The 21,955-nt window shown below is 32.3% G+C and overlaps 3 protein-coding genes and 1 long non-coding RNA gene across 6 annotated transcripts in view; 2 read left to right on the top strand and 2 right to left on the bottom strand.

Moving 5' to 3' along the window:
* Window positions 1–5,715, top strand: part of LOC109546551 — a 22,287-nt gene extending 16,572 nt beyond the window's left edge. For both annotated transcript variants that reach the window (XM_048663548.1, XM_019917543.2), the window contains 2 exons: window positions 3,279–3,582; window positions 4,046–5,715. In XM_048663548.1, coding sequence (XP_048519505.1) covers window positions 3,279–3,582; window positions 4,046–4,365 — 624 coding nt within the window. In that variant the 3' untranslated portion in view covers window positions 4,366–5,715. The remainder of the gene's footprint in view (window positions 1–3,278; window positions 3,583–4,045) is intronic.
* LOC125503370 overlaps window positions 1–7,972 on the bottom strand; it is a 50,340-nt gene extending 42,368 nt beyond the window's left edge. For both annotated transcript variants that reach the window (XR_007280784.1, XR_007280785.1), the window contains exon 1: window positions 7,793–7,972. This is a non-coding gene — a long non-coding RNA (uncharacterized LOC125503370). The remainder of the gene's footprint in view (window positions 1–7,792) is intronic.
* A 2,940-nt stretch (window positions 7,973–10,912) lies between these two features.
* Window positions 10,913–13,928, top strand: LOC109546523. Its single transcript, XM_019917503.2, has 3 exons — window positions 10,913–11,153; window positions 12,541–12,808; window positions 13,006–13,928. The coding sequence occupies exons 1-3, from the start codon at window positions 11,093–11,095 to the stop codon at window positions 13,640–13,642; spliced, it is 966 nt and encodes a 321-aa protein (XP_019773062.1). The 5' UTR covers window positions 10,913–11,092; the 3' UTR covers window positions 13,643–13,928.
* LOC109546524 (peroxiredoxin-1) lies at window positions 13,743–19,880 on the bottom strand. Its single transcript, XM_019917504.2, has 4 exons — window positions 19,693–19,880; window positions 15,989–16,090; window positions 15,790–15,907; window positions 13,743–14,398 (listed from the first exon to the last, which is right to left on the bottom strand). Exons 2-4 carry the CDS (start codon window positions 16,080–16,082, stop codon window positions 14,023–14,025), a joined length of 588 nt encoding a protein of 195 aa, XP_019773063.1. The 5' UTR covers window positions 16,083–16,090; window positions 19,693–19,880; the 3' UTR covers window positions 13,743–14,022.
* Between the last annotated feature and the right edge of the window lie 2,075 nt (window positions 19,881–21,955).

Raw genomic sequence — 21,955 nt, 5'->3', positions numbered from 1 at the left:
TTTTATTTCTGACAATTTTACATTTTAAAATGTTTTCAAAACCTTGCCTTGCAATCATTTGATGATGATAGTTAATTTGCGATAAAATGTAGAATCTAAACCAGTATTTGATACTGTTAAGTACCGCTATCAATTTCCTAATCCTATCTAAAATTCTGTAGTTTCTTCCAGTAACTACGCCACTGATCACAATCAGGTTTCAATAAATCTGAGTGAAAAAACTTCTTCGGTATGTTACCAAAATTAGTGGCTTGGTAACTCAACATGTGATTAAAGTAAAAAAAATGTGATGAGTGATTTTTTTTAATCAACTCGATTTATTTTAATGATGATGATAATTTCGGAAACCGATTGCAAAAAACGTAATTTTGCCTTAATTTACAGCGCCCTGTTGCCCATATAAGTAACACATAGAAATATTAAAATTCGTGAAACACAATTAAGGACCAAGAGAAGGAAATTAATATTATTTTCGCGTTTCACTTTCAATTTTATCCTCATTTCAAAAATGAATTACACAATCAAAAATAACATGGAATTGGTTGATTGGTGAAAAGATTGTGCTCAAGTCCACTGCAATTTGTGAAATAATTAATATAACGGTATAGCTAAAGAACTGTATTAACAGTCATATTAAATAAAAATAATGTAATCATATACGAAATAAAGATTTTAAAAAGTAACTACAAATTTACGATTTTGATTTTAAGTGAAGCAATAAATTGCATTCGTTTATAGAAGTTTTGTGAATTAATTMATGAATTGGCAAAGCTTTGWCTATTGGAMAATGTGCCCCTAYTTACAMGTATCTARTGTATGAGTCAATTGCGAAAATAAAATTGTTAAGAGTGATATTGYTCAATATTTGTTGTAATTAATATTAGTCCGCAATACTGGAAAAGTCTCACTAATAAAAATCAACGAGAAGAAAATACACCAAGATGTAAGTAAGATGGTTAGGAGAAAAAAAGCAAATTTTAAAGTTCTCAGGAATTACATAGATAACTATTACAAGTAGCAATTTGCTTTGTCGATTTTAATTATAATTCATTTCTATTATAAAGGCTCTCATTAAATCTAAACAAACAAATTGCTGTTGATGGATTTCTTTCTGCACGTCGTCCCATTTAGGCATAGAAAATTTGAAGCTATTAATCAAAGCCTAATTATGTAAATCAGTCATATTCGGTTATTAACAACAAATAAGAGCAGTCATTTAATTCGGATGCCTGTCATTGTTTCTATTTATTTTAACGAATAGTAATTCAAGTAAATTATGCTTAAGATACATTAAGAGCATTCCTAAACAATATAAATTAATAATTTCTATTAGACGATAATGGTGTTTATTAGATTATGAGATATTTATACGTATACTTATTAAATATGCTTTGTTTAATTTTTATGCGTTATAAATATGGAAGCAATTAAGTACCCGGCGTATCCGCGTGTTAATTATATTTAAAGCATTATTTCGGTTTTTCTCACTTTAGGAAGTATTTTCAACGTGATTAATTAGAATATTGATTGCCTGTTACAGCGATTTCCAAGCATTTCAGATGGTTTATTAGAGCCTCATATGTTAATGTTATTTAGTGAACAGTGTTAACTATTATTAAATATCGATTATTTCACTGGAACTGGAAGCAGAATTACTATATAAATATTTTTTTCATATGCAGACATAAACTTTTTGCTTAGCATCCGTAACAGAACAAAAGTGTTGCCTCAAATGTTTTGTGAATAGGAACTTCATCAATATCCACATAAAATAATAAAGTCCTAAAATAGGTTTTTCTTGATAAAAACGCTAATAAAATGCCTTCATGAGCTGTAACGTATAGCATGGCAGTTTCCGCTTCGGTTCAATTTAATTGATTTACAGTTTGAATGTTTTCATATTTTATTAATCCTCCCTGTGTGATCCAACAAATCTCATTCCACTGACCATTAGATGACGTACAAATGAAATTTTAATTATAGCGTGTATGTATTAAAAATGGATTTAATACGAGCACATACCCATGTTGCATGATTGATTAGGAAATTATATGCTTTAGTGCGAAGAAGTGTTATGGGTAGCCTACACGTACATTTTATAAAAAAGTAATTAATCTTCGAGTAATGAGAGTGACAGCAATGTTATTAACAAACGTTCCATATGTAATATGTTGATGATAATAAATACCCGCCTAATAGCTATTGTAGATCAATCAAAGTTAATGGATCGAGAAAGTGATGCAGGCTGTGTTTAATTTTTCAAAAACTTGTAGATAAAATGCAACAAGAAACACGATTTCTTCGCTGATAAGAAATATCTTTGCCTTACGTAAATCAGCAGAATTTAACGTTTGAGTTGGCGATGAATAATGATTTAATTAGAATAAATAATAATTTTCTTCATTTATCCAGGACCATCAAATTCTTCAGTTATCCATATATGTTAGAAATTACAAGTTGATAAAATGCACTTAAAGCAAGGCATAATGAATGCCCCCTTTTGCTTTATATTATGGTGAACTCAAAAGCGTATTCTTCCTTGTTGGGCATACCAATGATTTATAGACATAATCTTATCGAGTTCCTAAGACATTTTTACATGTTTACCATCATTTACGGCTAAATACCAGTCATCGTTTACGAAGCCCGGTTATGCACCAGTTTGCATCTGAACCGTCTAAATAGATGAAAACACGATTGTAAAATAAAATCTAAATGGCATAGAACATGCTACACTTTAGTGGTTACTGCGTTCCGCAGAGAAAACTGTTTTAATGAAATGATAAATGTTTTCACGTCAACTCCATCAACCAGAAAAACCACTGGAATTAAAATGCTGTCGAGGTGTAAGTAAGTAAATGAAACATGATCCGAACTGAAGATCACCAGTTTATGATTTGATTTAACCGTGCAATAAAAAAATATATAGCTTATAAAAATTTGATATAATCGTATTATGGGTTGATCTATGGAAAATGCATTCATGCGATAAAAGTTTTACTTTTAGGTGGTGTATTTTCCGGATTATTTTATATACATCCCGTTTTATTTGCCAATTTTATTTTCCTACTACCTACTTATAATGACTTGGTCACGAAATCGTTTTTCACATATTTCTCCATTAAGATTATTAACACAGATTAAGCACGATCAATTTCCCATTGACGCTTTTTACTATGACCGGATAACTTCGCCTGCCTACTCCCCATTTCAGCGGTTTTATGATGACATACTAATTAAATATACCCTCAATTGACCATATTTTTCCTTTATTTCAGATGGTACCAACGGTGCAGACATCATTTTTCCTAATATCAATTCTACTCATAAATTTCGCGATTTCCGCTCCAACATTCCGATCGAAAAGTATGGAACGACAGGGGAAAAACCTGGCATTTTTCGACTACATTCAACCCGAAGTTGACTTCGAAAATTATGGGGTTGATAATGGCGACTATGAAGATGTGGAAGAAAACGAACTAAGTCGAACGATACCAAAAAGAAAACGGATAAGAAACCCCCAATACAATTCACCAATCTATTATATTCGATTGCCTCCTCAACCTTACGTGTTTGTGCCAGGTAAGCATCTGCTTTTATTTTCTGTGAAAGTTTGTTGAATATTCCACTTGAGATCTTCAGCAGCCACGATCTAAATATTTTTAAATAATTTATTAATTATGTATTGTTTACTAATATCTATGTGTTCCACTTTTAAAACAGTGATTTTTTAATTAGTTTCATTCTTGATGAAAGGAAGGCAAATATAATAGTTTAGCTAGAAAGGGGATAACTGCGTCATTTCGACGCAATAAAATTTCAAAACTAGCACTAAATGAGCGAATGATGTTTAACGCCAATTAGAATTTTAGTTAAATTACTTACTGTACTTTTAGGACACTGAACTACTACTATATTGAAAATGATACAAAATAACAAAATACTTCAGTGGAACAAGTTGCTCAAATACATTTCTAAATAGCCTACTAATTGAAGATAGCCTTTGGAACACAGTGAAAATATTGAAAATTTTCGAATGTTACAGGTTTGGGATATATGTCTCAACCGCCACCAAACCCAATGTCTCAATTTGTTAATATACCAGTCAGTTTTGTATCGAATGGAAAGCCCAATGGTATCTACCAATGGACCGGTGGTATTGACATACCAACAGCAGCGCCACCTCCAAAACCAACCACCCCCAAGCCCAAACCCAAACCCGTAAAAAAACCCATGAAACCCGATTCGACTATTCACCGGCTGCCTGGACAGTTTACGTTCAATGGACGTCCCGAGGACATTTTCGTGTTAAGGGACTCATATAACTCGCTGTATGGGGACGTTCTGCAGAATCTATATCCTTAAATTGTGATGGGAATTTTATGGACATTTGGTGAAAATGCGCTTTTTTATTCTCGTCATGGTAGATAATGGATTGAGTAGGGTAGTTTAAATGCTTCGAAAACATCATCCGGGATTAGTAGTGCAAAATTCATAAAAGTATATATTCGACTAGATGCCTTGAATTAATGAATTGTAGTCTTATATTATAGGTATTTATTAAATGGAAGTCATTCCTAGAACTAAGTTTATTAGCTTCAATAAACCAATATTATAAATACAAAACAAACTTACTGATTACTAATTATCTTTCTTGCAGGGATTGTTAATAATTAATAGATATTTTATAGCTCAATTAGAAAATTTCAAGTTTGCCTTGTAGAGAATGCACATAACTTATCATCTTCATATATTCACTAACTTTCACTCATCAGATCAGATATATGTTTATAAACAAACATTTAAGAAAAATTAACTGAGACAAATGTTATACTCAGCACATTGGTATGTCTTCCATATTATATACCTTCTAAAGAAATCTTATATAAGAACATTAAAAGTCAATGTAAAGGATTCAGTTTAGTTAAGTTCATCTTTTCATCATTAGATTTAATATGAGCGGCAGCGTATATGAGATACTGTTAGTTAATAGTTAATTTGAATGTTTAATCGTGAGAATGTGTTTTGTAAGTTACAGCAGCGTGCTGGTGTCGAATTCCTAATTAGCCGAAAATTCAGCACATGGAATATAAATGGAAAAATTGGAATTACATAACGGGAGAATATCTTGAAACGTGAAGAACAAGCTACACATGTAATAGGATGTTCGTTCGATTCTCTCGATTGGGTTCAATTCAAATTCATTCCATGTCGATTACGTCTCGTAAAAAACACGTAAATATAGTTTAATAATAGATCGTTATTGCAAATTCGTTATTTAATTTCGTCCGAAAGGGGATTAGTTTGCCTTATTGATACAACTTTTTTTTTCAAAACCATATTGATAGAAACGCTCGTTTTTTCGAATCTTCGTTTTTATTGCGAATTTTTTAAATTTTCAATAGCATTTAACTAAATCACTTAGAACCCGGATAGTTAATAAGGCCTAAAAACCATGTGTAAAGAATTTGAATAGAGAAACATTCTGATGAATGAATGATGGAAAAATAAGTTCCACTGCCTACATATTAAGGGTTACTACCTTAGCAGTATGTATATTTTAAAGTAACTAGTTTTGTACTGTTTGCAAATAACGTAATTTATTGTATAAATAATATATATTGCCCCAAATAGTAGGTAAGAAAGAGATATCAAAGTAATAAAACTGACTGGAAATAATATATATTGGATACTGAATAAAGATAATACAATTGATTTAGATTTGCGTTTTATTCATTAGCAATTTGTCTCTTGGATAATCAAGACATTTACTACAAAGAAGGAGAGCTTAGCTAATAAGTTATAGAAAGTGATCAGTTTTGTTGCCCCCATGCTCCAAGTAAGAATATAAAATTAACGATTAAAATAATATAAGTAGCAAACAATAAAACATGTTCAAACATTGTTTGTTAGTCTGTGTATTGAAGAAAACTAACGTTTTTGAAGAAATATAGAGAATCCTATTAAATGCCTTAAAGTTCAAAAAACTCACTCACAAACATGATACCCATTACTTAGATTAGAAGAAATACCTTTCTCATAATCACAACTGATTAAATTAAACTTTTAATGTAGTTTAAAATAATAAATGGAAAACAAATATCTGCCTGAATTTCTTGTTGGCAATTTATGATGAGTCTGATTCATAATTAATTAATAGCTGGATTTAGTACATAAAAGTATTTTCAAAATAGCTGTCGTGTCCAATTCAAGTTGATCTGTTCGTTGAAGGATACAGCTAAGAACTTTTGCAAAACTTTAAAAGTTATAATTAAAATGTCAGATTTAATCAAATAATTGCATGCATATTTAAATGGAAAGAAATTTTTAATTCAACCACGATTCACAATTAATCCGTTTAATAAGGATTTATTAGCTATATTTACTCACATTATAGACCGATTGGCAGTTCAACAAAAATACGTTGTCTAAATAATTTCAAACAGTGACTGAGTCTCGTGATGTGCATTAAATACTTAAGAGATTTATATAAAATGGCCAGCAAAAAACATTAATTTCTATCGCTATGTATCAGTAAAAATGTACGACCGATTTGTTCATGCAGTAGACAGAGTTAATCTCTGTAAAATCGTTTTGAATCCGACAACCTCGAAGAGACGATGATATAGCGGAATTTCATACTTAATTAAATGATGGTTCAACGAGATCAAAACATTTATATGCTTATACCGAAGGGGTTGTACAAAAACCCATTCGCTTAACAAGAACACTAAACGCTGATTGTTACGCTGTGACTGGGCTGCAATTATTATCTGTTACTTACAATCATTTTCCAGGCATATTTTCACTTTGTTGTTTGCTGGAAATTTGTTGTCTTTTTTGGAAAATTTAATAATTGCCTTTAATTAAAAATATCCCAAATGATTTCGCAATTTTGTCATAAAATTATTCGAAAATGCGAACGTATGTTTAATTTTTTTATGTTTGAATACCACTTATATATTTATGTATGTCTAAACATATACAAGCAAAGAAATCACCTACTAAAAACTAGGAGTGTTTTTTTTTGAAAATGACCAAATGCATCCTAGGCGTCCCAACTAATTTTCCCCACGCTATTCAATGATACCAAGAATTTGTCAATTCCAGCATTAAAGCATATTGTTGCCCGCTAAATTCCATGCAAGAGTTCAAAGAATATTCATCTTTTATAAGTTTCTTGTCATTTATAAATGTTTATGCATGCAGCAAGCTTTGAAATTTGTCTATTATTTGTGTCTCACTTTGTGCTTCGTCCTGTAAATTTACTATCGAAACTTGGATTATTCAATTATTGAACGGGAAGAAATAGTTTTTATTTACGGTGTTGAGAAATCTCAAGAAAGATGTCTTTTACAAACCGCTTAAATATTTCGCCAGCGAAATCCTGGAACGAACTTTAATATTACCTACGTTAAGATTTTGCCCTGAATCGATCAAACATTGTCTAAGTATCTAGCATGAAGTTAAACTAGATGCTTTAACTGGATTATCAGCAGTATCCATAGAAAAAGTTTAAAAATTACACAGAATATGTACATATGTCCATATTAAATTCAACTTCATCAGAAATTAAATGAAAATGTTCCAGACCGACAAATTAAATATATATTGTATTGTATATAAATCTTGTCCATATAAGTGCAAGCTTTGATTATAAATATTAAGCTATATTATTTTGCAGTATATTGTTTTTACCATTCGCTTTGTCTGTTATTTATAAACTAATTTACAGAACTCTTTGTCATTTTTGTTCCAAAATCGATTTTAATTAATAATTGTATCTACTTACTTTTCCTGGACGTTGGTTTTCAATTTTTTTCATAGCGTAACACTTGAAAAACACACTTTAACCATGTACTATATTCGCGCACTTGCCCGTTTTATATAATACGTTCCAGATATCAGTTCGCATAACATTATTTTAAAAAACTTTTTTTTTGTAATCAAAATGCTCACAATTTCAAAAAAACTTTACAGGTGACACGTATTTTTTCTTACTTTACTGTCATTCGGGGTGACAACATTAAGGTTGATTTACAATCCCAAACGTCTATAAGGGCGTCTCGAAAAATTGATTTAAATTGAATGTTAACTGTTTATTTTACAATGTTTTTTTATTAGACAAATGTACGAATTTTTATGTTACTTGCGCACATACAGACAGAGTCAATAACATTTTTTAAGCAATACGTATACAAATTGTAATTTTCAGTACGTTTTCAGTCCTTTTCAGTGCGTTTAAATTTTTGAATTTGATTAATTACTTTTAAATCGTAAAAAGATCGTCATCATTGTGTGCAACAAGTCGGAAATAGAAAGCAAATACTTCGGATTAATCGGTTTAATATTACAATGTTTTTGAAAATGTTTAAAAGTTATCAAAAAAAATTAAAATAAAATGGTAACTTTGCACCCTGCATCTGGAAAGCTGTATTGGAGCGCGCTGGATTGTGTGATGTCTGAATATTTTTTTTTTATTGTCCGGTGGCTGATGGAATAAAAAATCTTCACGAATACACCCAGTATTCTGAGACCCTGTATAGCGTTAGATTATTACCAACTAAAAAGCCCCCATTTTGGTAATACGAGGTTTCCGGACTTATCCATTAAACCTCTTTCTTAGTCCTCTCTAGGAATGTGTCAGCTCCGGCAAAAAAATGTTAGATAAGTTAAAAGATAAATAACTATTTTATTTAACCAACCTCAGCTAATCACACGCAAGGATTTCTTAATTATCATCAGTTTCTCTCATTTCACATAGTCGTAAGATCCGTTTTTTTTCTTCCAATTTTTACTTTTATTTCTTCCATTACCTGATGGTTTAATTCATTATCCACTTCAGTACTGCATTCTTGTTTAAATTCTTGAACTTCTTTTTCCTGCTCCTTGTTTAACTTTCAAATGTCCAATTCGGTGATATACAATGAAGAAAGGTACTAGCTATTTTACCTATATCTTTCTCAAATACATATTTCTATTTAAGCTACATTACTACCCTTCCTGTTTCCCGAGAATTGCATCATTTTTTCCTTTTTCATCCCCATTTCGTCATTATGCCTTTTTTTATTAATTCCTTTCTTCGCTGCTAAGTTGCGGACATCATTCATTTAAAACATTTTTCTGGTAGTTCTTTAATATATCCGTCTCCTGATTTAGTCAAAATTGTTAATGTCAACAAAAGACTTGTTTTTCAACATTTTTTAATGTTTTGGAAAAAGGTGATTTATATAGTATTTTAATGGAATTCTTAAACATTTCAATAATTTGTTACCCTTTGCGTGACAAATATAATAATACGGCAGTTTCGGAATGTATTATTTATATTATGTCAAAATATATTGTGCTTCTAAAAATTTGAAAATTAAGCCAGAAAGATAGCCGAAAGTGGATCAAGACATTTGCACCCAAATTGACAAAATTTGCACCCAAAATTGTATAAATAGTTTTGGATTATTATTTTATAGAAATTTATTTTTACTTGTTTAGCATTTATATCTCTGTTTGTCCTGTTCCTGTTTAATATGTTGATCATTTATAGGGTGTCCCTTGTTCGTTCCTATATCTGTAATTATAAATACGTTTATAATTTATGACTGTGTTTTTCTTGTTTCTGCTATAATAAATATTTTTATCATTTGTGACGGTGTTCTTCTTCTAACAACGTCAATGCATATACCTACATGTTTCCATTTTCTTTCTAGGTCAGTATCAGGTTTGTGTTTGCCAGCGTTACATCATATTAGAGATCTCTGTTACAAGTTCAGTGATTTTGAATGTAGCTGGGCAAACATTTACCTTGCTACGAATTAGAAATTCCTCGAAGTTACAATCATATTGATATTCGTGAATCGAAATTTCCGCTTTTTTTTAATTAGGGACGTAAACAACTGGCAGAGGGCGCGCATAAGCGATCGCGGGAGTTTGCATGGAGTTGTCACTTCTTGTTCAGAGGTGTTCTGTGGGCTTCAGCTAGATTTCGCGCTTGCGCACAAACACAATTTAAACCGCTTCAATCATCTAAATTACGAACAAAATAATAGTACAGGCACTACTAACAAAATGTGAATTGTATGCAAACGAACATTGGCCACTAACATTTTTACAAAAATGTATTTAATAATGACAACATAAGGCCGAGATGCACAGAACACCTCTTGAACCCTCTGACAATTGACGAGTTTCATTTTTCTTCCCGCCAACAACGCGCCTCTTGCATTTATTTACGGAACTAATTTTGTGGTCAAGGCTATCCCATTGAGTTGTCATGGGGGTGCCGAGATGCTTTATGTTGGCGACCTTGATTCTCGCTTGCATTTAGAGCCACGGTGTTGTCAATAACAGCAGAAAATCGCAACTTCAAATTACTTTGAGTAAGAAATTGTTATTTAAAAAAAATATACTCGTGCCGCCTTAATTTGAATATTCAAATACCTATTCTTGAACTATAAACAGTATAAATTATACTATTTTTTTACAAACTTCTTGTTGGGTATTTCGCCTCAAAAGAAGATTAATTAATTTACCCAACAAGAAGTTTATAAAAAAATGAATCCACCTCAACAATATAGAACTTATCTATAAATTATACTAGATATTAATCTGAGGACTTTTAGCGCCCTTCACAGGTTAGTAAATGTAAATACATAATTATGAGCAAATCTACAATTCTAATCGCATGAGTCCAAGAATGTCCAAAAAAAAAACCCGTTGGCCAAATGAGTAGATAAATATTATAATCAAACAGAACATTTATGTTTGAAAAAAATAGTAGATTCTTCGTTGTTTTCTCTGAATTTCGCCAACAATGTTAATATAACAAAATGAAAATAAAACAAGTGATAAAAAGCCCTGAAAATTATTCCTACACACTGAACAATTGAGTGCACCGGCAACATTGTTGAGCCTTTCTCAGTTCGGTTCGGAATGGCCGCCATGTTCCTCATCTGGTTCTCATGAGCAAGGTGAATAGTTCGGATGTTCGAGCAGAAACGTACTCCGAATAACAAAGTGCGGGAGCGAATAGTGCTCCGTGTGATTAGAGCAGAATTCGCAACTTTTAATTAAATTATTCCTACATATATAAATAGTAATGACTACTGAAGATGAATACATTGATTTCACGGAGCCAGGCGTTATTTATATTACATCAGGCAAGTTATAACTTAATATAAAAAAGCGTAAGCATATCAACGAATTCTGAATGTTTTCGTTTATACTCTACTCATACTTTATAAATTTAATACGATGATTATGTGGCCATTTTTGGATCTCAAAAAATTTATTTTATTTACGGTATTTACAAGCACAGGTGAAAATTCGACGCAGCATCCTATCAGCTAATATGCTTTCTCAGTTCAGGTTTACATATTGGGTAATAATTATTTTCGCTTATTTTTTTATATTAATTTTATTTGTTGCATGATGCGCAAAGACTCCCGAATTTACTATTTAGAAAAATGTATTTAATGGTTTTTATCAACTTTCTGCATGAAGTTTCGTCGAAAATGTCTGAAAGATTTTTATTTGGTTTTGTTGCGACCGACGAGCGCTTTACCAGATCTTCAATCATACAGTTGTGTTAGAATGAGGAAAAAAGTGAGAAAATACTCACGTAGGAAGTGATTCTGCTAACTAAATTCTGTAAATTATCTGACCACAAAAAATTGCATTCCCAAAAAAAAATTTAAGAACACTGAAATATATAATTCTTTTCTTAAACTCATAAGGGCATTTTGATCAAACCGTTTAGAAGATTTTTCGATAACACCATCTCAATATTTCTCGCCTCAAGGTGATCCAGCACTTTTATAACCAATTTTTGTCGACCGAATATTTTCTAACACCCTGTATACCGCAGATCAAAATATACTCCGCGGACAAAAAGGAGAATAAGAAAATTTTAGTTGTAATTTGGTAATGACTGATATTAATTGGTAGAAGATATTCTGTGATATTACTGCAATTTTCGGACAAATATGGGCAAAAATACCACTTTATACATAATCAGGAAAAGACTAGATCAGTCTTATGTATGAAATATTTTCCTATCAATACAAAATAGAAATCAGCATAAAAGGAAACCGATCGATACAAAAGTAAAATAAAAAACATGATAAAAAACTAAATTTCTGGTGTATTTCTAGGATACGATACCAAATATTAATTATTGACTTTTACTTCTTTGAGTGTTGACTGTGGAATATGTTTTTAAATTACCGTTAAACAATATTGCGCTTCTCCTCTGTCTTCATTATTTGCTTTTAAATTTGTACCGGTTTACTCTTTTAATTTATATTAAAAACTAAAACATTTTTTACTTAAGACTATAGCCATTCCGTTTCCCTATTAAGAGCCCTGAAGATGGATAAAAATCTAGCTAGAACGTTCGCCCAAGTAAGTGTTTTTCTTTTGGAGCTATTTGACTGAAATACAAAGTTCTTTTACCAATTAACGTTTTAGCTTCAACACAAACTCATGTAATGAAACAAATTTGTTATACAAAAATGGGTCGATTATTGTTTAATTTTGCAATTTCAGCCCACAGGTCGGCTCTTACTGAGTGGACGGTCCCAGCTGTCAAAGCTTTATTCAAAGTGTTACTAAAGCAAACGCAGCTATTCGTCCAAAGGAAAATAGGATCAAAACGACAAGTTTTCGATAATTGTTCGGTATACTTGAGATCGAAAGGTTTTAAATATACATCAGCTCAGTGCGAGAACAAATGGAAATCATCGAAAAGACGATACATGTCTGTACATAACAGACTACTAACAGGAGAAGTTCTGAAAAGTTCACCGTTTGATGAGTAAGTTTATTGTTTACTAGTTCATATAAGCTAATCACTGTTCTGATCTTATTATGCACGTTTATGTATTATAAAAAAAATGGTTTTTTTAACACACGGGTTTAGTTATTAAAATTGGAACACATTTTTTAAATAGAATATGTACAAACAATTGACTAATAAAAGTAATCTTCTATTAACATAGCAATGTTTTCCAGACAAATATTGGCAATCATCAGTGCCGAAAAGCCTTCATTCCAACAAGAATCTGATGAATTATCAAAGGTCAACTTAAACATCCCTCCGGGATTCGCCCAAAAACCTGATGAAATAAAAATGAGTCTGAATGATGATGAGGACAGGGCAGAAAGCATTGAAGACTATGCTGATCCAAACGAACAGGGCTATTCAACGAGCTATGAAAACTTAGTTGAATTGGTGTTACAAGATACGGATAGCATAAATGCAGTTAATGCCTCCAAAGTAGAGATACTCAATGAAGACGAATGTTTATCGCCTGAAAATGACGATAATGATGCACAGCAACCCTGCCATGAGGAAACTTGGCAGAGTTCTAATAACGAAGATAGTGAGTTTATTACAGAAGTGCGAGAGCTCAGAAAGGCTATGAAAAGGAGCTTGGACCATAATGCACAGCTACTGAAGGCGAATAATGCAACTCATGAGCAACTTCTAATTACGTTAACCTCTTTAGATAAAAGGGAAGAGGAGAAAATGGAAATCAAAAGGAAAAAGCTTGAGAAGCAGGGCGAACTTTTGCAGCAAGCAAAAATTAAAAACAGCTTAATGGCAAAATTGATACAGAAGATTGGAAATTTCGACACTAGTAAATAAATATTTCGACCATCTTATTTTAAAAGGCCGAATGCGCTTTGAAAAAACGTGCAATAATCTAGTTGTTTTTTCCTTGCGAAAAGGGTATAAAAACACCAGATTTGAATGACAATAAAGTAATTTAATGGTTTAATAATATAGGTATATGGCTTACATAACAAAAGGTTGTAACACAAACAAAACAAAATAAAGGAAACGGGTTCAGTGTTTTTATCAAAAATGAGCTTAGTTGTAACTTATCTAAAGACCACCTCTATATTGAGGCGAACGCCCTGCCTATTCACGTTATTTAACTGGAATCGAGCATATTTCGGACGTTTATTTGGAAAGTGTAATCTTAACTCAATTTAACTTGATGCACCACGCAAGTATTTTTGCTCTTAGTTAGTTGAGCTGAAAAACTCCTTGCTGGCATCCACTTGAGGCTTGATGGTTTTCTTGCCAGGAGTCCATCCAGCAGGGCAGACCTCTCCATGTTCGTCAGTGAATTGGAAAGCCTGTACAAGACGCAGAGTTTCGTCAACGGACCGGCCTACAGGCAAATCATTGATGGTCACTTGACGAAGAATTCCTTTTGGATCAATGATGAACAATCCACGGAAGGCAATGCCAGTGGACTCGTCCAATACTCCATAGGAGCGGGCTATTTCTAAATTTTTGTCGGCCAATAGGGGGATGTTCATTGACCCCAATCCTCCCTGTTTGCGGGGGGTATTAATCCATGCCAAATGGGAGAAGTGGCTGTCAGTAGAAGCTCTTAAAATAAAGTTTCTATTGAAAAACCTACCCCATTCGGTACTACATTAATGAATAGAAAAACATAGATTAAGGAAAGCTAGTAGCTGTTCTACATGCCCCACCAAACGGAAGTTTTTCTCATGGAATATACAGGGTGTCCCGTAAGCACATGATCAAAAAGATACTGGGATATTATTTGCATCAAAAGAAGACGATCTGTCCTAACTTTTATTAACAAAAAATGTCTGGCTCCTCTGCTATTGATGGTCAGAGTTCTTCAAAACATTTATCTTTTTTGAAATATCGGGAGAATGGTCCGATGTATTTTGGTGAAACTCGCTGTGAATGTGTTCTTATGTAAGGTTCATATTTTGATGAAACAATCGAGCTCATCCATTTTGGACAAGTGGTGAATTATTGATTGTCGTGCTACAAAAACTAGCAAAACTTTTTATTTAGTGGATAAAATCAACTTTTTTTTTTGGTTGATGCAGTAATCATCTATTCACGATTTTGTGCGCTTTGTAAAATCTTGTACCATCCATAGTATTTGCGAAAAAAAAGATTTCTGTTTTCTTGCCACTTAACAATGTTAGACATTAACTGCAAATATCGTGATACGAGGCATAAATTAATTAAGAAGTGGTCAACACGACATCGACATGGTCAAAGTATTAGGGTTTTGCGAAGACAACTTGCGTGAAAGCGTACGCGTTTACGCGGCGCATATTTACAGTTAATGTCTAGCAAGTGGCTAGAAAACAGACATATTTTTTTGCGCAAAAACTATGAATGCAAACAATGAATCAACAAAAAAAATGAATTGATTCCAGCAACCAAATAAAAAGTTCTAGTAGTCTTTGTACCACGCCACTCAAGAATTCGCCACTTGTCCAAAACGGCTAAAATCGATTGTTTCATCAAAATATGAGTCTTACATAAGAACAAATTCACAGCGAGTTTCACCAAAATACATAGTACCATTCTCCCGATATTTCAAAAAAAATTAATTTTTTTGAAGAACTTTGACCATCAATAGTGGAGGACATTTTTTACATGTGCATTACGGATATGTGCTTACGGGACACCCTGTACAACAATACACACATACAAATAAACAACACCTACATCAAATTGAAACTGAATGTATTGCAAAGCTCCCAACAAACTTCCACAGGTAATATATTAAATTCTAGGTTCCCCATGACTTCAAATGAGTTTTGGACCTCGAATTCTGCATTCTCAAAAGTTTTGTTTCAAAAAAAATTCTTGTTTATTCGTGGTATCGCACTTTATAGTTGAGATGTGATTAAGTTATAAACGGCGTTTTCATTAACAATTGATAAATACCATTGATTTTAAAAAAACTACAGGCAAACAAAGTTGCCTATACAGTAAAATGAACTTACCCGATAACGGCGGTTTTTATCTTCTTGAATTCCTCAATACGGTCAGAAAAGGCAATGATTTCGGTAGGGCAAACAAAGGTGAAATCAAGAGGGTAGAAAAACAGCACAACATATTGTCCTAAAAGTAAACAAAGTAACATCAAATAAATGTCGAATGATTTAGCTTTTTACAAGTTTATCATAAAAACATTTTTAATACCTTTGTAATCTTCTAGACTGATATCCTTGAACTGGCCATCAACAACGGCGGTTCCTTTGAAGGAAGGTGCTGGTTTCTGAAGTGCAGGAGACATTTTTAGATCTGAAATAGATGAAACTAATTGATAAAACGATTTCGCTTCATATTTCGAATGTGGTTCCTAAGAGAAAGTAAATTCAGGCTGCCAAGACTCGAATCATTGCATTTCATACAATAGTTTGCGAAACCTTGGATAGTAATCATCATGTGAACATCATTGCAAGAGTTCGTTCAGTCATTTCTAATTATTGTTGTTATATGTCTGAATTGTATTCATGTGATAAACAACGTTATTTTTAGCCCTTGCTATCAAAAAAATCCACAAGTTAACTAATTGGAAAATATGTTAAAAATTGGCTGCATAATGGTCTGAAAGATGTAAAGCTCAAATTGATGGCTTGAGAATTAAGCAAAAATTTAAACAGCGCAGCACTGTAATTTTCTTTCACAAATGTTTGTATAAAAATGTACTAATCGTATTCTAATGTTTACATAGCTTTAAACACGCATAAAAATATGGATGTTTGCATATGCAAAGGAAAATACTCACGAACCCCACAAAAATTAGAACATATTTAGAAGACATAATTAAATTTGTTATTTAGTGGGGTTTTCCTGAGGCAACTATTATTTTATGAGTCAAGGCTTAGCCCGTGGTTAACTACTGCACAATGACTTTCAAATTCGAATTGTTGACCTTAAACCTGATACCTACATTAACATACTTATCTGCAAGCATACTTGGGCCTCAAACGACTTTAACTGCGGCCAAAATAATTTAAAATAAAGAAAACGAGTGCTATTGCAAAGCCGTATTTTTTAAAATATGATTTTCCTTGATGTGTTAAATAAAACTGGGGCATTGGCTTCAATTGCGATTACTTCAAAAAAGGATATACATGTTTACTTAAGTTACTGATATCGTTATTTATTATGATACAACAATAAACCCTAGACGGTCTCGTAATAATTTCTAGGGGATTAAATAATACCTTATATTTTTTTAAGTATTACTATTACTCGACACCTAGTTGGTGTATTTCCAAAATCCATATACCTACGAGTGTGTTAGCGTGTTCTAAAATTAATAATTCAGCTCGAAATATAGGTAGGAGTTCAGTACAAAACTGATGAATTACCATTCATTTAATGGAATTATAAATCAATGCACATTGAAAATTTAAATCACAATTACGGAGATTGGGTGCTATAAACACAAACCACAATGCAAATTTAATGGTTCGTGATCAGTAACTAATCTAATTAGCTTTTTGCGATTCATTGTTTATTAGTTCTTACCAGGGTTGAATTTTATTAAATAGGATCCTTAGCGAATGTATATCAATTAAACCGCAAAAAATTTATGAATCTTAGTTTTACAACAGAAACAAATACACATTGTAAAAGTTGAAATTTATCAATGGTCTTTTTACTCAGTGATATTACGTAAAGCAATTCTTTCTAAAGCCATTCATATCTTGGCGCAAACACAAGGCGAAAGGTATGAGCAGCTGCATTTTCAGGTAAAATGTTTCTTAAAACCGGTCCATGGAGAACGTGCATTTAAATATGGAACTGAATGAAAGATGAAATAAATGCACCTTTAACGCAATGTTTGAGGCACATATGCTGATCGAGGGCAGCTGTTTCAACTGCATATCTTAACAACTCTAAAAATGTATTACGTAATCAGATAATTTTTAGTTGGGTAGAAAATCGGCAAATTCAATATTCAGAATGTATCAATTGTAGATAAAACAAAGATGATTAGAACGCGTCAAGTCACCATATTATGTATGTAGTGCAATGATTTAGCAATAATAGATAAATTTGTATTGTAATTAGACAAAATTCAACAACTTACTACGGCAAAAATAAAATGTTTTATTCATGCATACGATGTGGCCCTGAATTAATTCTGTAACCGTGGTTTAAAAAAATGTTTTAATTTGGTGTGAATTAGAACTCATATTTAAACAAAACGTTTGCAAAATTTAAAAAAATGTTATATACACAACTTGTTCATTTTTAACTTTATTCCCTATTAGCAAATTCCATGACAAAATACATAGGTATTTCAAGAAAATGACTTTTTCTTGCAAATAGAGGGACCTTATGAAAATGTGATCAAGATAGTCAATCTGAAGTAAGAATCTCAACAATCATAGAAATCTAAATATTAGGGCTTGGTATGTAATTCGGTTTTTGAAACGGACTTTTTTGAAAATTTCCTTTTTGATTAAAAGCACTATGCTATGTATAGCGAGAAAAAGCTTTGTGTCACGATTTATCTGTTATACGTGTTATGGAAAAAATGTAAAATAATATTAGTTGAAGTTTAACAACTTTTTAACAGCAACAGTATCAGAAAAAGAAATAGAAATTCAGGGTGATTGCTTTTCAACTTTCAGAATTCGCGGACTTAATATGTACAATCAAAGATCGTGAAAGAAGATAGAAGCTTTAATTTCAGAGGCAGATAAGGCTAGATATTTTAGAACGCTTCCTGGATGGCCTTTCTCAGACGGTTTTATAAAGGTTATGTGAAATTAGTTTGGTGCAGTACTGAATAAGATAATCCATTATTTTCTTGATTAATTAACCATATTATAACTAACAAAACCTTTACGCAATGTACCTAGCTCAAAACATTACATGATGTAACTTAAAAAATGCAAGATATGAACAAATTAGTGTCCTTACTTGTACAGCAGAAAGATAAATAAATTTCCGAAGACAAATACACAAAAAATCTTCATGCAACACTGTTGGTTCTTCTAAAAAAATACCTATGTACTTCTTACTAACTCTTCTAAAAAAGTGAAAAAAAAATTATATGTGAATTCAGTTTATCACAGCAGAAGAGCCGATTAGCTGTAATACACACTATGCGGCTTAGAACTTAGCAAATTGAAGGTGAGCAAAATGGAGAAGAAATCGAACATCTACAGTGAATATTAGATCATAGCAGTATGCATTTGTACTGAACTGCTGTGCGAAGTACTCTCTTAAACGGATTTTATTATTAAACCTTCTATTAGGCGAACATATACGATAAGCGAACATGACTGGCAGAACTGTGTCCGGTTATGGGAGGGATAGTTCGTTGCAGGACAAATTGTTCCGATTTAAAGGCTACTATATTAAAAATAAGACCATAAACTCGATTCCAACTGAAAAAGTGGAATTCAACGAATCCACAAGCAAAATCCTAGAGAAAAACTCGCAAGTGAAATATGTAGAAGTTTGATAGTTTTTTTTATAAGAACACTGGAAGATTAAACGGCGAAGAAATGCTGTAAAAATATCGAAGAACATGCGTATCCTGCAGAGTAAAATATCGGTATGGAGAGGGGACCCTTCGAGGTATGAAGACATGACGCCATTGGTCAAATTGCAAGATATTGCAAAACGTAAATTAGATTTGACAGTTTTGCAACATGTGACCATCGTTTAATAGCAAAAACTATTGAAACGCAATTTCAAGTAAGAGGACTTAAAAGTACGCCTCAACTACAGGTGAAAGAGCAGTAGTATTCCCACCTAAGAGGTGGAAATGCAGACGAGAAACGTGGCTTCAATACGCTGTTATGAACGAAAACCCAGCCAGATGATTCATTAGGCCGGAAATACATTTAAACAGTAACAAACAACGTAAAACTTACCTAAAATTGTGAATTTAACACCTGGAAACTTGGACTGTGAACACCGGCAAAAATGTAACTGACTGACGTTAATGGGTAGAGCTACACTGCTGCCAACCAACCAAACAGTTCTACGAACAATAAGCAAATGGCGGTTGAGTGGAGGTTACACCGGTTGCCGGTTGCTCAGAAAATGAACTTTCTAGAACCCGCCACACAACTTGACCTTCGATTTACGCAGAATCCATCAACATTACTCGGAATTTATTTATCTGTAATCTTTAGTCATTACACACTTATCTTCATCTGTGACACTAATATTCAAGATAAGCTCATATTCGTGTAGATAATCGGAAAAGTCAATTATCTCTGATAAAATTGGTAGCTGATAGATTTGGGATATAAAATGTTAATGTTCCAAACCACTTTTTCGCACGCATTTTACTTGCGAAACTTTTCTGCTTGGAAATATTACTTTTTTGTTCTTGTAGGATATTTACTATTGCCTAGTCTCTTTTATCCTCATGTATATAAATGAGAAATGTAGAGTTTTGACATTAACGGCACTTCAACGGGTTCAAAAATCCAAACGCCTCCTGGTGGCTAAAATTATAATTACATGTTAATTAACATTGCTGTCACATTGGTGTTTGTGATTTGTTTCGTTCTAATCAACTTTTGCAAGCTTTTAAAGAAATAGAAACAGATCGAAAAGTGTGTAAATATAGTTTTATGTTATAGATGTCATCAACTCCAATAAATAAACCAATCTGACAGGTCTCAACTGTCACTCGACCACGAGTAATTTGACGTTTCGCAGCGCCACCATCGGTAGTTGACCACGCGAATAAACGGATCTTCATTTATACAGGTGTATATATTTTCCAACTGCCAAATTAACTGCTGGTTGGGTAGTCCAAAACCTCTCCAAAAAAAAAGACTCCATAAAATCGCGTTTTTCAAAACTTGAATTTCTAAACTTACAGGAATACTAAAATAAGCATGAGTCAGTAAAGAAGTAAAGTTGAAATTGTACTCGTTTTAAGCTTATTTCTCAACTTAGTTTTCATTAGATTAACCTGTGAAAATATCCGTTCAACATTGGCTGATGAGTGAGGTAGAATAAGCAGGTTACAAATAAAATTGGTTAAAATTGGAAACATGAATGTATCACCTCCATATTTCAAKATTTGTACTTGGYTCCAAAACTCTTCAATATTTCCAGAAATGTTTTTAATTTCTTCAACATTTCGCAACAGACGTCATTCTGTGTCCAGATCTTGTAATTCACTATCAGTTATTAAATTTGGAAATATCATTGCAACATCAGAAATAGATTGTAGGGAACCTGATTTCACTATCGCATGATCCATAAAACAAAATTTTATCATATTTATGATCTATATGACGGGCTTGATTCATTTTCTGTTTGGAAAAGAACTCTAAAATACGAGGTGTGCTAAAATAAAATGTCTGCTATTACCAACGTACTTTGATCAAGAATTGAAATATGTTAATTTATTTTAAGTAATCCACGGATAATTTTTAAAATTTTATTTGTTATTTTTCGGTAGAAATCTGCATGGTATCGGTAGATCGGTAGGTTCCTTGACAAATCGGTAGATCTACCGAAAAACCGGTAGACCATCTCTGCCTAAATCCAAAACTGCATAATCGCTGAACACAACAAAAGAGTATATTTTTTCCTATCTTAAAGTAGGAACTTGAACATACTTAATCAAACACAAATCGGTTCTTTTCAGAACCACAATTTTTCCAAATAAATAAGGTTTAATTAACACCAGGATAAGAATAAAAAATGCAAATAATTTGAGAGCACGTACTATTTTTGAATTTAAGTCTGAAAATATATAAAATTGTATTTTATGTTTCTAAGGCAAGAAGTAAGCTGTAGGTAATATAATGAACACATTTAAATTGTATATAGCGAGAGGTATTTAATAGGCTTCTCGACCGAAGTAGCAAAACTTAGAGAGGTCGGCAAAATTAAAATAATGAAAAACTAAACCATCTTTCATAATTTACCAAAGTATTTTTCTATCATTATTATTGACCTAGGGAGTGAAATCTGAATTCTCATTACAGAAAAGCATCTAATAATGGTGACTTACTCAAATTGGTAGTAAAAACTAAATAAATTATACTAAATATACTGTGGATATACATTCATGTATATTACCGAAATATTTGTTTTGAACATACTTGGTACATTCACCTGCACATATACACAATATGTACATTTATGTACATTCATGTATATTCC

This window comes from Dendroctonus ponderosae, unplaced genomic scaffold, assembly GCF_020466585.1.
Source record: "Dendroctonus ponderosae isolate FM_Combo_2020 unplaced genomic scaffold, Dpon_F_20191213v2 Dpon_F_20191213_2, whole genome shotgun sequence".
Classification (NCBI taxonomy): domain Eukaryota; kingdom Metazoa; phylum Arthropoda; class Insecta; order Coleoptera; family Curculionidae; genus Dendroctonus; species Dendroctonus ponderosae.
Note: the sequence above shows the minus strand (reverse complement) of the source record. Positions and strands in the feature narration are given on the sequence as shown.